This window comes from Rana temporaria, chromosome 2 (assembly GCF_905171775.1).
Source record: "Rana temporaria chromosome 2, aRanTem1.1, whole genome shotgun sequence".
NCBI lineage: Eukaryota > Metazoa > Chordata > Amphibia > Anura > Ranidae > Rana > Rana temporaria.
Window position 1 is genome coordinate 467,388,157 of NC_053490.1, and position 15,668 is coordinate 467,403,824.

At 42.9% G+C, this 15,668-nt stretch overlaps 1 protein-coding gene across 1 annotated transcript in view; it reads right to left on the reverse strand.

The window, feature by feature from the left end:
* LNP1 (leukemia NUP98 fusion partner 1) overlaps window positions 1-8,140 on the reverse strand; it is a 103,750-nt gene extending 95,610 nt beyond the window's left edge. Inside the window, exon 1 of the mRNA XM_040338688.1 lies at window positions 7,440-8,140. Coding sequence (XP_040194622.1) covers window positions 7,440-7,598 — 159 coding nt within the window. The 5' untranslated portion in view covers window positions 7,599-8,140. The remainder of the gene's footprint in view (window positions 1-7,439) is intronic.
* Between the last annotated feature and the right edge of the window lie 7,528 nt (window positions 8,141-15,668).

Genomic DNA, 15,668 nt, shown 5'->3' on the forward strand with positions numbered 1-15,668 from the left:
TTGTTTACAAACAGCAGTCAGGGATTCACATCATCAAACTAGCCTAAGGTGATCCGATCAGGTCTGCCTATCAGTTTTTCAGGCATACCTAATCGGAAGGTCCATGCATTCCTATGGACAGGCAGGTGTAATGTTTTTCTCTGTGTTCTTTCATTAGATTTACTATTTCATTCATATGTAGATAAAACCCCTGAATAACCCTTAGTTAGAGTGATTGTAAAGCTTCTTTTCCTTATTAAAACAACAAACATGTTATACTTACCTGATCTGTTGCAGTAAGTTTTTGCACAGTACACCCGATTCCTCCTCTTCTGCTATGGGGGCACCCATGCTAAGTCACAGCTTCCTGTGTCCATTCAGACACGGAGCCCTCACCCAGGACCCTCCCCCTCTCTCCCCTGATTGGCTAGCTGGCTTTGATTGACAGCAGCAGGAGCCAATGGCGCCACTACTGTGCCTCAGCCAATCAGGAAGGAGAATCTCGGACATGTGAGACACTTGTGGACAATGCTGGACAGAGAGGGACCTCAGGTAGGTGTTATGGGGGCTGAGGGGGGCTGCTGCACACAGAAGGCTTTTATATGTTAAAATAAAAAACCTTCTGCCTTTACAACCCCTTTAACCATATTCATTATTGATTAACCCCTACCTCCACTTTTCCCTTAAAGGGTCACTAAAGGAAAAAACATTTTTTGCTGAAATGACTGTTTATTGGGTATAGAGACATAAAGGTTAACTGATTTCTTTTAAACATGATTAAAAATTGAATTTAATCTATCATATAATGTGCCTCTAGTTTCACGTTCGGTTTTAAAGATACATACATGAAGTTCCGGGTGAGAGGTGAGTCGGGAAGACTCACAGAACAAAAACAACAAATCCAGGGCAGTGTTTTGTTTTTAAAATGAATCTGATTGGTTCTGAGGAGTTTTAGATACACAGTAATGACAGCTTAGACCACCGTGAAAATCTCCTAGTACGATGGTTATAAGGAAACGGGCAACCAGGAAGTGTGGAGATCACAGCAGAATTACAGCTACTTCAAAGCAAAAACGAACAATGAGGACATGAAACCAGTACTGCAGTAAGGTAAAGGAAGCTATTTAGCTAAAAAAAAAATCCTTTAGTGACCCTTTAAGCTAATGATTTTTTTATTTGTGTTCTCCTTTTCCTATCATTATTTTTTTAACTTTTCATTCCTTTCGTTTGTTACTATTTCAGGGTTGCAAAGCAAGAAAATGAGCATAAGAGATTTGCAAAGTTCTTTGCCACACTTTGTACCACAAATTATATTTTGGCGTAATTTTAGAAGGGACAAATTATAGAACAAAATGTACAGTATTCTTTTTATTTATAGTAAAAGTTTAAAAACAAAGTAGAACACTGATCAAAACATAATTTATTTATTAATTTATTTTTTGCTTAATGATCTGTTTTCCTTGTCATTTATTATCATTTTCCATAGAAAATAAAATTATTTTTGCAAAATAATATTGCCAACGTTATTGGCAAATAAACAGGTCCATAGCTGAAATATAAAAATTGCTCTGATCCATAAGAGGCATACAGGTCATGATAGCTGAAGTGGTTAAAATATGTCAATCCACCAACCATTCTTATAATGGCAGAATTGGGCGATGAGGTTCTATTGAGCCACCACAGGCCTCAGTGGTCATCTTTGGGAGTGTAATTATGGGTGGCAAAGCCTATTGGCCAGGTTGAATTTTTATGCAACTATCCCTCAAGAAATTATTCATTCACAGTGCTTGTACACAAGTTTGTTACCGTCCAGCCACCATCTGTTTTCCACATTAGGCTTTATTCCCCTTTATCAAACCTCCATATACACCAAGACTAAGTTCACACTGGGGCGACTCGTCAGGCGACTCAGCCGCCTGACAAGTCGCGTCCCATTCTATTCAATAGAACCGTTCTAATAGGAGCGACGACTTAGAAAAAGTTTTTTGTACGACTTTGGGGGCGACTTGCATTGACTTCTATACAGAAGTCATTTTGCAAGTCACCTCTGAAGTCGTCTTCACGACGCCTTGCCCAGTCGCCCCCGAAGTCGTGCCGCCCCAGTGTGAACCGGCTCTTACTTGTTGGTAAAGCCAAGCAGAAACAATCAGTAAATAGATACATTTCACATCCCTCGCCACCTCTCTGAAATTAGTTTTTGCAGGTTGGGATGTCAGAATGCATATGATGAAATTCTATGATAAAACTGTATTTACCTCTTTCTGGCATTCACAGATATAGAGCAATGGAATTCCTACATATGGTCATCTTTGTTGAAAGCGAAGGATCAGGGTTTATTTTGAAACATCTTCTACTTTAGCAGTGATTAGGTACCCAGATAGCAAGCAATTGTGCTGCAGGCTTGAAAATGACTTGCTAAGCTATTTCTAGACTTGCCAGGCTTCACAAGTTTGTTGCACGATTGCAGCAAGTCCACATTGCATGACTCCAGATCAACTTTATTTGCAAACATTCTGTAAAGTCTGCTGCAAGTTCTGGGTGTAAGCACTCTTTATATAAGGCCATTTATGTGAATTAACCACTTCAGCCCTGGAGGATTTAGCTGCCCAATGACCGGGCCATGTTTTGCGATTCGGCACTGTGTCGATTTAACTGACAATTGCGCGGTCGTGTGACGGGGCTCCCAAACAAAATGTACGTCCTTTTTTTCCCACAAATAGAGCTTTCTTTTGGTGGTATTTGATCACCTCTGCGGTTTTAATTTTTTGCTCTATTTAAAAAAAAAAAAAGAGCGACAATTTTGAAAAAAAAAAGCAATCTTTTTTCTTTTTTGCTTTAATAAATATCCCCACAAAATATATAAAAAAAAAATTCCCTCAGTTTAGGCCGATATGTATTCTTCTACATATTTTTGGTAAAAAAAAAAAAAAAAAACACAAAAAGCGTACATTGATTGATTTGCGCAAATGTTATAGCGTCTACAAAATAGGGGATAGTTTTATGGCATTTTTATTATTAATTTTTTATTTTACTAGTAATGGTGGCGATCTGCGATTTTTATCATGACTGCGACATTATGGTGGACACATCGGACACTTTTGATGCTATCTTGGGACCTTTGTCATTTATACAGCGATCAGTGCTATAAAAATGCACCAATTTACTGTGTAAATGACACTGGTAGGGAAGGGGTTAACCACTAGGGGGCGACGTATATCAGCGCGCAGCGGTCGGCAAGTGGTTAATATGGCTGCCTTATTCAAGGGTTACTGACCTTTTTAGTTTCTAAGGGCTCATTCACACCACAACACAAACATTAATGCTTGCGTTGCAGTTTTTTGTAGCGTGTTATAATGCATTGTCATGTGTTTTACATGCATTGTATATGTTTGTTTGTTTTTTTTATCCTTGCAGCGCATTACATTTATTAACGTTTGTGCACATCTGCGTGCATTTGAATATGTTGCAATGTGCAACGCTGAAAAAAAGTAGTTCATACTGTACTTTTTTTTCAGTGATGAGCAAACACAATGCACTGGTGTAAACTGCATTCATAGGGAATCATTATTTTTCAGTTGCCATGCATTGGGAATGGTGTGAATCAGTGTTGCCAACCACCTGCAGCATTTTTTACTGACAAAACATGGAAAATTTACTTGCGGAGCACATTTCTTTACTGGCAACCTGAGAAATGGCAGAACTCCTATTGAACACTAACACAGTGAATATTTGAACAGTATAAACATGACATGGAAACACGGACAATACTTATAACAAAGTAATTTGCTTGATTTACACTTAAAAGGTCAACACGGCATGAAATTATCAACGCCTGATATTTACTGGCAGTTGGAAAAAAAATCACAGATTTTTACAAACTATGGCCTCTTAGGCCCCGTACACACCATAGAATCCATCCGCTGAAAAATCCCAGCAGATGGGTTTCAGCGGATAGATCCTATGGTGTGTACACGCCAGCGGATCTGTTTCCGCCGATATTTCTCCCCTGGGATGGATTCCAGCAGATCTAATATTCGCTGACATTCAGAACAAATCCATCTGCTGGAGTCCATCCCAACGGATGGATCCGCTGGTCTGTATAGACTCACCGGATCCATCCGTCCGAAGGGATCCCCGCATGCGTCGTAATGATTCGACGCATGCGTGGAATTCCTTATATGACAGCGTCGCGCACGTCGCCGCGTCATAATCGCGGCGACGGCGCGTCACGTCATCGCCAGAGGATTTCGGCGCGGATTTCAATGCGATGGTGTGTACACTCCATCGCATGAAAATCCTCCGAAATCCTCGAGAGGATTTATCCGCGGAAACGGTCCGCTGGACCGTATTCGCGGATAAATTCTATCGTGTGTATGGGGCCTTCCACACGACCGAGAATCTCGTTGTAAAAGAAACATTGTTTTCCTCGACAAGTTCCTTGTCAGGCTTGTCGAGAATCTTGACAAGCTTTCTTTGGGTACACACTGTCAAGACAAAATCTCGTCGTTCTTAAACGCGGTGACGTACAACACGTACGACGGCACTATAAAGGGGAAGTTTGATTCCACTGGCACAACTCTTGGGGCTGCTTTTGCTAATCTCATGTTACTGCGTGTTAAGTAAAAGTTTGGTATAATACGATTCGCGCTTTTCAGTCTGTTACAGCGTGACAAATGTGCTATCTCCATTACGAGCGCTACTTTTACCGACGGTGCGCTCCCGTCTCATACTTTATTCTGAGCATGTGCGGGTTTCTAAGCATACACACAAACGTGTTTCTCGTCGAAAACCAGCCCGACGAGGAAATTGAGACTCCCGACGAGGAAAAAGAGAACTTGTTCTCTTTTTTTCTCGTCGAGTTCCACGTCAGTTTTCTCGACGGAAAAAATACACACGACCGCTTTCCTCGGCAAAAAAGCTCTGCCACCAAGTTTCTTGATGGATTCTGTCGAGGAAAACGGTCGTGTGTGCGAGGCCTATCAGTAAATTTAATGGCAGTTGGCAACCCTGGTGTGAATGCATTGGAAATGTGTGAATGAACCTTAGGTGCAAAGTGCAGTATATACGGTATCTTCTTGAGACCTAAGGCTGTACCCATGATCCAATTTTATGGCCATAATTGTCTGATGGACATGTTGTGTCGGATAATCCGACCGTGTGTATGCTCCATCAGACAATTGTTGGCTGATTGAACGACAACAAATGTTGGCTGTACATGCTCACCAACTGTTGGGCAATAAATCTGTTACGTTGGTTTATCCGATCGTGTGTAGGCAACTTCGTCCAACTAAAATCCATCCAAAGTACAATGCTAAACCAAACATCAGACAACAATAGCAGAAGTAGCCCAAAGGGTGGCGGTAAAGAGCTGAAAAACCACGTGGTTTGGTGAATGTTGGCTGAAAATGTTGTGCCGTGTGTATGCAGAACAAGTTCACGGACAACACCCTTCGGACCAAAATCCATGGAAAAGTCAGCTGGAAGTCTGATCGTGTGTACAAGGCTTTATAGTGATTGATAACTGATTAACACTGTGGGGTCGATTTACTAAGGCTGGTGCACTTAGAACCTGGTGCAGCTGTGCATAGTAGCCAATCAGCTTCTAACCTCAGCTTGTTCAATTAAGCTTTGGCAATAAAACCTGGAAGCTGATTGGTTTCTAGGAAAAATGACCCTGATTTTGCACTCTCTAGCTTCCTACTGGATACATCTTAAAGTGGAGGTTCACCCGGAAATGTAAATTTTTAACATTATATTCACGCTCGTTTTGTGAAGGGGAATCGGGTAGTTTTTTTAACAACGAAGCAGTACTTACCGTTTTAGAGAGCGATCTTCTCCGCTGCTTCCGGGTATGGTCTTCGGGACTGGGCGTTCCTATTTGATTGACAGTCTTCTGACAGGCTTCCAACGGTCGCATCCATCGCGTCACGATTTTCCAAAAGTCGGTGCTCAGGTGCCGTATAGAGCCGCACCGACGTTCGGCTTCTTTCGGCTACTCGTGACGCGATGTATGCGACCGTCGGAAGCCTGTCGGAAGACTGTCATTAAAATAGGAACGCCCAGTCCCGAAGACCATACCCGGAAGCGGCGGAGAAGATCGCTCTCTAAAACGGTAAGTACTGCTTCGTTTTTAAAAAAACTACCCAATTCCCCTTTGCAAAACAAGCATGAATCTAATGTTAAAAAAAAAATTCCGGGTGAACTCCCGCTTTAAATCCATCAAGCATTACCCATGCAGGAATGAGCAAAGATTTTCTGCATACAACTGCTTTCGCCATAAAAATATGTTTTTTGGGGTAAAAACATGGAGGGGATCACAAGCATTTAGGGACCTATACACACTAATGAATATTTTTAATAAGACGGTGAAAATGCAGAAACCCACAGCAGTCTCAATTAAGACCAATCTAGGAAATAAAAGATGAATTTGATTGGTTGTTTTGGGATACTATACTTGTCATGTAGCCCAGCAGAATTTCTATAAATGCACTCAATAAACATTTTTTATTAAAATATTCAATGATAAAATGAATTAATATGCAAACCATTTTTCATATGAATGAAAATGATCCTTTCATAATCAGGGAAAAGTGATGTCAATTATTACCTATGTAACCTATAAAAAACAAATACAGTAAAACCTTGGTTTGAGAGTAACTTGGTTTGAGAGTGTTTTGCAAAACAAGCAAAATATTTTAATACATTTTGCCTTGATATACAAGCGATGTCTTGATAAAAGAGTAGCGTCATGTCCCAACTGAGTATAAAAAAGAAGAGAGGAGCCTCTCCTACATTTAATGAAGGTACAACATTTAGCAACTTATTGCTACACTTAGGCCTCGTACACACGATAGGTTAACCAGAGCACAACAGTCTGATGGACCGTTTTCATCGGTCAAAACCGATCGTGTGTGGGCCCCATCGGTTATTTAACCATCGGTTAAAAAAAAGCCAACTTTAAATTTAACCGATGGATTCCTAACCGATAGGTCAAAACCGATCGTTAGTAGGCACAACCATCGTTTAAAAAAGCCACACATGCTCAGAATCAAGTCGACGCATGCTTGGAAGCATTGAACTTCGTTTTTTTCAGCACGTCGTTGTGTTTTACGTCACCGCGTTTAACCGATGGTGTGTAGGCGAGATGGACCATCAGTCAGCTTCATCGGTTAACCGATGAAAACAGTCCATCAGACCGTTCTCATCGGATGGACTGATCGTGTGTACGCGGCTTTTGAGGTGCCTCTTCTATTTTCTACCCTGTAAAGAAAATGCTTTGGTATACAAGTACTTTGGATTACAAGCATGTTTCTGGAACGAATTATGCTCGCAAGCCAAGGTTTTACTGTATTGATCATTGTTCATTTTTTGACTTCTCCCTAAGGATGACTTTTCATGGGTTGATATAGAAAACTACAATTCACAGCACCTTTTAAAAGAAATGTTAGCATGATACCTACCGGACATGGAAGGGATGCTCTCCTTTCTGAAAGAGGCCGCGACTGTCGCTTTCTGTGGTTCCTGACATCTTTATCATTATCCTCAATTCCAGAATGTCCCCAAAAGCTGCTCATCCACTTTGCAAAGAGGATGTCATCATCGTCTTCCTCGTATTCCATGTACAAAGGGCCCAAGTCAGGTAAAGTCCCAACCAGTGCAGGCAATGACCGGTAGGACAAGTTGTAGAACGTCGCTGCTCACAACAGTGCAGATCTGCTAGTAAGGGAAAGGGTTAGATCATTTCAAACCAGCCCCCTCTTAAGCTGACTTTAAGGAGGGGGGAAGCAACAAAGCAGCAGTTGTAGCCACAGACTTTATATAAGCCAATCCCTTGTAATCTATTTATCAGAGGAGCACGGATAGGTCTCTTAATCTTTCCATTACATTGATTCCAAAGTCACACAGCCTAAAGGGTGCTAACTGCTACAGTATTGTCCGGCGTCCCCGCTGACCACTGCATCTAACTGTCGATAGCTGTCAGGTCTGGCAGGCGAGAACATGCCTGCAAGCTACACTATGTGCTAGGATTTCAATGAGGCAGCAGCTATGAAAATTGAATTGGACGTATTGACAATTTCCAGAGACTGGCAGAGTTGTTGTGGAGGTTTAACAGGCGCAGATGAATTCCCAACCCCTGTGACAGCTAATACTAGAGCACCAAATAAAAACTGTACAGGAACCACGCATAAGGCTAGATTCACACCTAGACATTTTTAGTGCTTTTTGTATTTTGCAGATTTGCACTACAGAACATGTTCCATAGGAAACCATGTTAAATGTTCTGTAGAGCAAATCTGCAAAATTCAAAAAGCACTAAAATGCCTAGGTGTGAATCCAGCCTTACAAAGACACAAAAGTCTCTTCCCTTCTGATTCTCTCTATTCAAATAACTTTAAAGCGGTGGTTCACCCTCATTAGCAACATTTTAGCATTAAATTAGGCATAGTAGCGCGAGCTACAGTATGCCTGTATTTATTTTTTTAGCCCGGTACTCACTGTGCAATCGTATAGATAAGATTCCGACTCCCCGCGGGGAATGGGCGTTCCTATCCAGAGGGAGGATGATTGATGGCCGGCTATGGCACGTCACGCTCCCCGAAGATAGCCGGAGTAGGTCTCGGCTCTTCGCGGCGCTATACGGTGCCTGCGCACAGACTATGCGCAGGCGCCGTGAAGAGCCAAGTCCTATTTCGGCTATTTCCGGAGAAGCGTGACGTGCCATAGCCGGCCGTCAATCACCTTCCCTCTGGATAGGAACGCCCATTCCACGCGGGGAATGGGCGAGGAAACCGTTGAGGATCCCGTCGAGCCAAAAAGAGAGCATGTCTTCTTTTTCCTCGACGGGAATGGAGAAACTTGCCTTGTCGAGTTCCTCGACAGCCTAACAAGGAACTCAACAAGGAAAACGATGTGTTTCGCCCGCTGAGTTCCTCGGTCGTGTGTACGAGACTTCAGGTCTGATTTCAGCCCGAATTGGATTATAGTTTATCAATGAAAATCAGATCAAGCCTGTAAAATGTGCAAATATAACATTTTACTTTTTTTCTTTAGTTCTGCCGTTTTTTGCAAGTTGGACAATCTATTTTATGTTCTATTTTCTGCAGACATAGGCCTCTCCACATACAGAAATACACTATATTACCAAAAGTATTGGGACACCTTCCTCTTCACGCACATGAACCTAAATGGCAACCCAGTCTTAGTCTGTAGGGTTCAATATTGAGTTGGCCCACCCTTTGCAGCTATAACAGCTTCAACTCGTCTGGGAAGGCTGTCTACAAGGTTTAGGAGTGTGTCTATAGGAATGTTTGACCATTCTTCCAGAAGGGCATTTGTGAGGTCAGGCACTGATGTGGACGAGAAGGCCTGGCTTGCAGTCTTCGCTCTAATTCATCCCAAAGGTGTTCTATTGGGTTGAGGTCAGGACTCTGTGTAGGCCAGTCAAGTTTCTCCTCCCTAAACGTGCTCATCTATGTCTTTATGACCATTGCTTTGTGTACTGGTGTGCAGTCATGTAGGAACAGGACGGGGCCATCCCCAAACTGTTACCACACAGTTGGGAGCATAAAATAGTCCAAAATGTTTTGGTAAGCAGATGCCTTAAGAGTTTCCTTCACTGGAACTAAGGGGCCAAGCCGAACCCCTGAAAAAACAACCCCACACCATAATCCCCCCTCCACCAAATGATTTGGACCAGTGCACAAAAGTAAGGTCCATAAAGACATGGATGAGCGAGTTTGGGGTGGAGGAACTTGACTTGCCTGCACAGAGTCCTAACCTCAACGCGATAGAACACCTTTGGGATGAATTCGAGCGGAGACTGTGAGCCAGAACTTCACATCCAACATCAGTGCCTCACCTCACAAATGCACTTCTGAAAGAATGGTCAGACATTCCCATGTCTGACCACTCTGAAACCTGTTGGACAGCCTTCCCAGAAGAGTTGAAGCTGTTATAGCTGCAAAGGGTAGGCCAACTCAGTATTGAACCCTACGGACTAAGGCTGGGATGCCATTAAAGTTCATGTGCATGTAAAAGTAGGTGTCCCAATACTTTTGGTAATACAGGGCCAGATCCTCAAAAGGGATACCCTGGCGTAACAGCTGTTACGCCGTCGTATCCCTGTTCCTAACTATGGAACTGATCCACAGAATCAGTTTTCCATAGTTAGGCAGAAGATCTGACATGTGTAAGGGACTTACACTGCCGGATCTTAGGATGCAGTACCGCATCCGCCGCTGGGGGCATTTTGTGTCGAAAATGCCGCCTCGGGTATGCAAATTAGCACTTACGGAGATCCACGAAGCTTTTCAGCTTCGTTTTTTCTCTGTAAGTTTTAGTTTGCAAACGCAAAATTAGGGCTGCTTTTACAAAGTGTAAACTGTTTGCACCTTGTAAAAACAGACCCTTCTTTCCCGCGACGCGTTTTTTTTTTTGTTTTGAATTTTTTTTTTTCGCCGTATCTTTTTTTTTTTCCCGACACAACTTTATTGACCCGTCGCGATCCACAAAGCTCGGCGTAACGTAATTTTGCGCTATGCACGTCGGGAAAATGACGTCACGGGCATGCGCAGTACGGCCGGTGCGGGAGCGCGCCTAATTTAAATGGGAATCGCCCCCATGAAAAGAGGAACGCCTTGCGCCGGCGGAATTTAAGTTACACAGCCAAAAATTTCTAGGTAAGTGCTTTGTGGATCGGGCACTTAGGTAGAAATTTTAAGGCAGTGTAACTTAAATGGGAAAATTTACATTACGCCGGATCTTTGTGGATTACCCCCACAGTGTATATCATAAAGGTATCCCAGCTTAATTTTAGAGGTGCGTGTTCTCTAGCTCAGCTCAAAATTACCTAGCAGGGATGACAATGCGCATTTACACTTAAAGGGATGCTGGGAAGTAAATTAGTTACCGTATTTTTCGGACCATAAGACGCACCTAGATTTTAGAGGAGAAAAATTAGAAAAAAAAGATTCTGACCCAAATGGTGTACTGAAATATTTAATAAAATTTAACAGAATTATATTTCAACCATGTAAAGTGAACAGCAGGCACCTGGTCCCTAGACTGGGTGGCTGAGCTGGCACCTGGTCAGTGTTACCAGTATTCAGTTACTGTAAATTCAGTTTTTTTAATGGCACTACTAGTGTACTGTATTCTGTATGCTGTATTCCGTATGTAACAGATGCTGTCCAGATGCTTGTGAGGGAGCAACCAATGAGGTTACACTATTATGGTCAGCTGACTCAGGGGTCAGCTCCGTGCACTCGACATGGCGCAATGCTTCCTGGGGCTTCTCTGTAGCCCACTCCCCATGCTGACATGCCGCCGTTAAACCATCCGACCAGTCGCCGTTAAACCATCCGACCGGTCGCCATTGAACCATCCGACCAGCCGCCGTTAAACCATCCGACCAGCCTGATTCTGTGAGCCCGCTGATGGCGCCGACTGCCTGCCTTTTTACGTATGTCTTGGCTCAGGGCTGAAGTGGAGCTTTCCAGTTACACTCCAGTTAAAAATGAAGCCTTGAAATTACTACAGGACACACAGCCTAAAAAAAAGGACTTCTGTTTTGCTACCTTGGCATGCAGCTCGTTCACAAATATGTCACCAGAGGCTGTAGTTCTACCAAGCATCATAATTTTAAAAGCACAACAGACACATGGGCGGGCAGCTCAGTGACACTGAGCAGCGTTAAAAGAGCAGACTCAATGTCACTGTGCAGTGTTTCCTGCCCGGCCACTGCACCTATCACACACGCAGGTGCAGTGACCGTCTTTACTCTACTAAGAGATGGTGAACCTACACAGGCTCCCCATGTTACTGAAGAGGCTAGACCACTGCCGCTGCCTGTATGACAGGTCCAGTGGCTGGGCAGGGAGCTAGGAGTTCTGAGCCAGAACATAATTTACCTAATCCTAGCACCTACCTAGGAAAAGTGCTACACGTGTTTTGGGCTTTCAATTCCTCCTGTTGCATTCTTTATAATATACAGTAAAGTGAGGTTAATTTGCTTCTGAGCAAAACTGACCCTATAGTGTACCTGGATGACGTTTATTAGTATAGTCTGTGTCGTGATCAGGGGCTATACTTGGAGGCCAGTGGCTATAGCAGTGGAAAGACTCACGCAGAAATCAGCAGGATAAATAGACAAGCAGATTCCCCTGGCACGTGAGGCAGGCTCATCTGAGGCATGGGGTCTAAGCACCAACCGGTTCTTAATAGAGCCCTTGATGATGGAGATGGGTTTCATTGTGTGCTAGTGCCAGGTTGCAGTCCACGTGATCGCCCTACCAGGAGGTGAAAAAGCCGGTGGGCATTAGCAGGTAGGGATCAAGCAGAGGCATAGTCGGTAAACAAGCCAAAGGTCAGAAAAAAGTGGTTGCAGGTTGGCATCAAGCAGAAACCTAGTCAAAGAACAAGCCGAATGTCAGTAACAAATGGTGGCAGCCTGGGATCAAGCAGAGTAGAAGTCAAGGAACAAGCCAAAGATCACTAAATGTTAATGAAGATGCAAATGGCAGCAGAAATGTAAGGACCAAGATATTGACTGGAGGAGAACACAATAATCTGGCAAACAGGGAGTACCAAGGTATAGCTCAAATTGAAAGTACATGGAAGAAAGGATAAAGAGTAAGTTTGTCCAAGAGATCAGACATGGAATTGTCCAGGATCTCAGGTGGCTCAGCAAGAATAGCTACTGCCAGATACTGCAGAGGTCCTGGGTTCAGATCCGGGTCCTGATAATCTACTTTACAAGAAGTAGTTTAAATGGTTTTATTTACAATGTAAAATTACATGTGTGTATGCTACAGTTTATAACGATTGCTCTCTCCAGCTATTGAATCTAGCTTGCCAAATGCAATCCCATAGTCAATAGAGGTGTGTCAAGACTTTTATAAGTATTAGAAATGTATCATTTAACCACTTAAGACCCGGACCAATATGCAAGTAAAGGACCGGGTTGTGTTTCTAACTGTAGGGGGCGGGGCTGAACGTGTGACGTCATTGATCGCCTTTCCCTATATCAGGGAACAGATGATCAATGACCGCACCACTGTGAAGAACGTGGAAGGTGTGTTTACACACGCGCGCCCACGGCTGTCCTTAAGTGGTTAATAATACATCACTTCATATGTAAACAGTTGGCACTTTATAAATCCTGTATAATAATAAGAATACTAGAGATAATCTGTTTAATTAGGTTATATTGAAAAATAAAAATTTAAATGACAGCTGAAGTCCCAGGTCACAAATGAAAAAGGTTGAGGACCTTTAACCAATTCAATGGCTAGGCATGGATGTGCTTTACATACCCAAAATAATGGAGAAAAAAAATTCCAACTTGTATACATTGTAGTTCCATGGTTGATTTTTTTTTATTTAGGTTAAAAACAATTCTCATTAATTTGTATTTTTAAAGCAGAAGTAACAAAGGATTGAGAGGCACCAGTGGGCTGAATGACTTCTTATATCTCTGAGAGACCGATAGATGAGGGCATTTAAAGTAGTTTGTATCTCCAAATGGTTATAATGTAACGTTCAATGTCTTGGAGCTGAAGTTTCCAAGTATTTGTTTATTCTATGTTTAGGAAATATGAAGCCATCATGTTTATTTGTAATAACAACGGAAGTTGAGGGAAATTCTAAGACCACCCATACAGTAAGTCATTTGCATTCATATATTTTAAATCCTCTGCAGCCCTAATTGGATGATATTTAAAGCACTGTGTTTTCTGTTTTGATCTTTGTTTATACTTTGTTTTAAATCAATGCAGTACATACCGTTTTAGAGATAATGTTCTCCACGGCTTCCAGGTATGGGCTGCGGGACTGGGCGTTCCTATTCGATTGACAGCCTTCCGACCGTCGCATACAGCGCGTCACGAGTTGCCGAAAGTAGCTGAACGTCGGTGCGCAGGCGCCGTATAGAGCCGCACAGAAGTTCGGCTTCTTTCGGCAACTCGTGACGCACTGTATGCGACGGTCGGAAGGCTGTCAATTAAATAGGAACGCCCAGTTCTGAAGACCATACCCGGAAGCCGCGGAGAACATCTATCTCTAAAACGGTATGTACTGCATTGATTAAAAAAAAAACACCCGATTGTGCTTCCCACAATTAGCCTCGATCTAATGTTAAAAATTTTTTTTCGGGTAAACCCCCGCTTTAATCTCCAGTATCCTTTTTGCAGCCATTTCCTGACTACATGCATGTGTAGCAACAACTCTTCTGTCAATACTGATGCCGCGTACACACGACCATTTTTAATGGTCTAGAAAAAACAAATTTTTTTTAAACCCAATTAATGTTAAGCCGGCCCTGCCTACACACGATCGTGAAAAAAAAATGCTCTAGCAAAGCGCGGTGACGTACAACACGTACGACGGCACTATAAAGGGGAAGTTCCGTTCGGATGGCGCCACCCTTGGGGCTGCTTTTGCTGATATTCGTGTTAGTAAAAGTTTAGTGAGAGACGATTCGCGCTTTTCAATCTTCGTGCTTTTCAGTCTTTTACAGCGTGATGAATGTGCTATCTCCATTACAAATGCTAGTTTTACGTCGTGAAAAATGCTCTGGAGCAAAAAAAACATAATTTTTTACATCCCGAAAAACGGTCGTGTGTATGCGGCATCAGAGGGAGTTTCCTGATGATGGCAATGGTGAGAGACATTCACAAAGACCTTCATGGCAGGATCACTAGATAATATTTTAATATTAGCTGCAGATTTAAAAATACTGAGAACGACTTCTGAAATTTGTTTAAAGTGATTGTAAAGTCTTTTTTTTAATTAACATACTTACCTACTCTGTGCAGTTGGTTTTGCAAAGAGCAGCCCAGATTCACCTCTTCTTGGGTCCCTCTTTGCTACTCCTGGCCCCTCCCTCCTATTGAGTGCCCCCACAGTCAGCAGCTTCCTATGGGGCACTGGAGCCGAGTAACAGCTCCATGTGTCCATTCAGACATGGAGCCCCAACAGGCCACGCCCCTCTCTCTCCTGATTGACTGTGATTGACAGCCGCTGGGCTCCAGCGGCTGTCAATCACAGTCAATCAGGAGAGAGAGGCCGTTCTCAGTATTTTTAAATCTGCAGCTAATATTAAAATATTATCTAGTGATCCTGCCATGAAGGTCTTTGTGAATGTCTCTCACCATTGCCATCATCAGGAAAATGGTCAAACAGGAGGAGTGTCCTGGACGGCTTAGACATTCGTGGATATTGCTGGAGATGGGGCTCAGGTAAGTAATTAGGGGGGTGCTGGGGAGGCTGCTACACAAAAGGTTATCTTAATGCATAGAATGCATTAGGATAAAAAACCTTCTGCCTTTACAACTCCTTTAGTCCCCTTTCACACTTATACGACTTGTCTCACAATTTTGAACTGCAAAATCGTATGACAAGTCATTCTCCATTATTTTCAATGACTACCATTCATACTGGCACGACTTTAAGTTGTGCCTACTTCAGAGTAGTCCTTGCACTACTTTGGTCCGATTTTGATGCCACTTACACAGGCATTCATTGAAATCGCAGTAAAATCGCGGCCGAAAATTCACGCAACTTTGAAGTCGTACAAGTGTGAAAGGGGGCTTAAGCTTATATGAGATTTTGTTTAATAAGTTTACATACTGCCTACCAGGGGCGGACTGACCAATTGGGCACTGTCCGAAGGCCCAATGCCACTAGTGGGC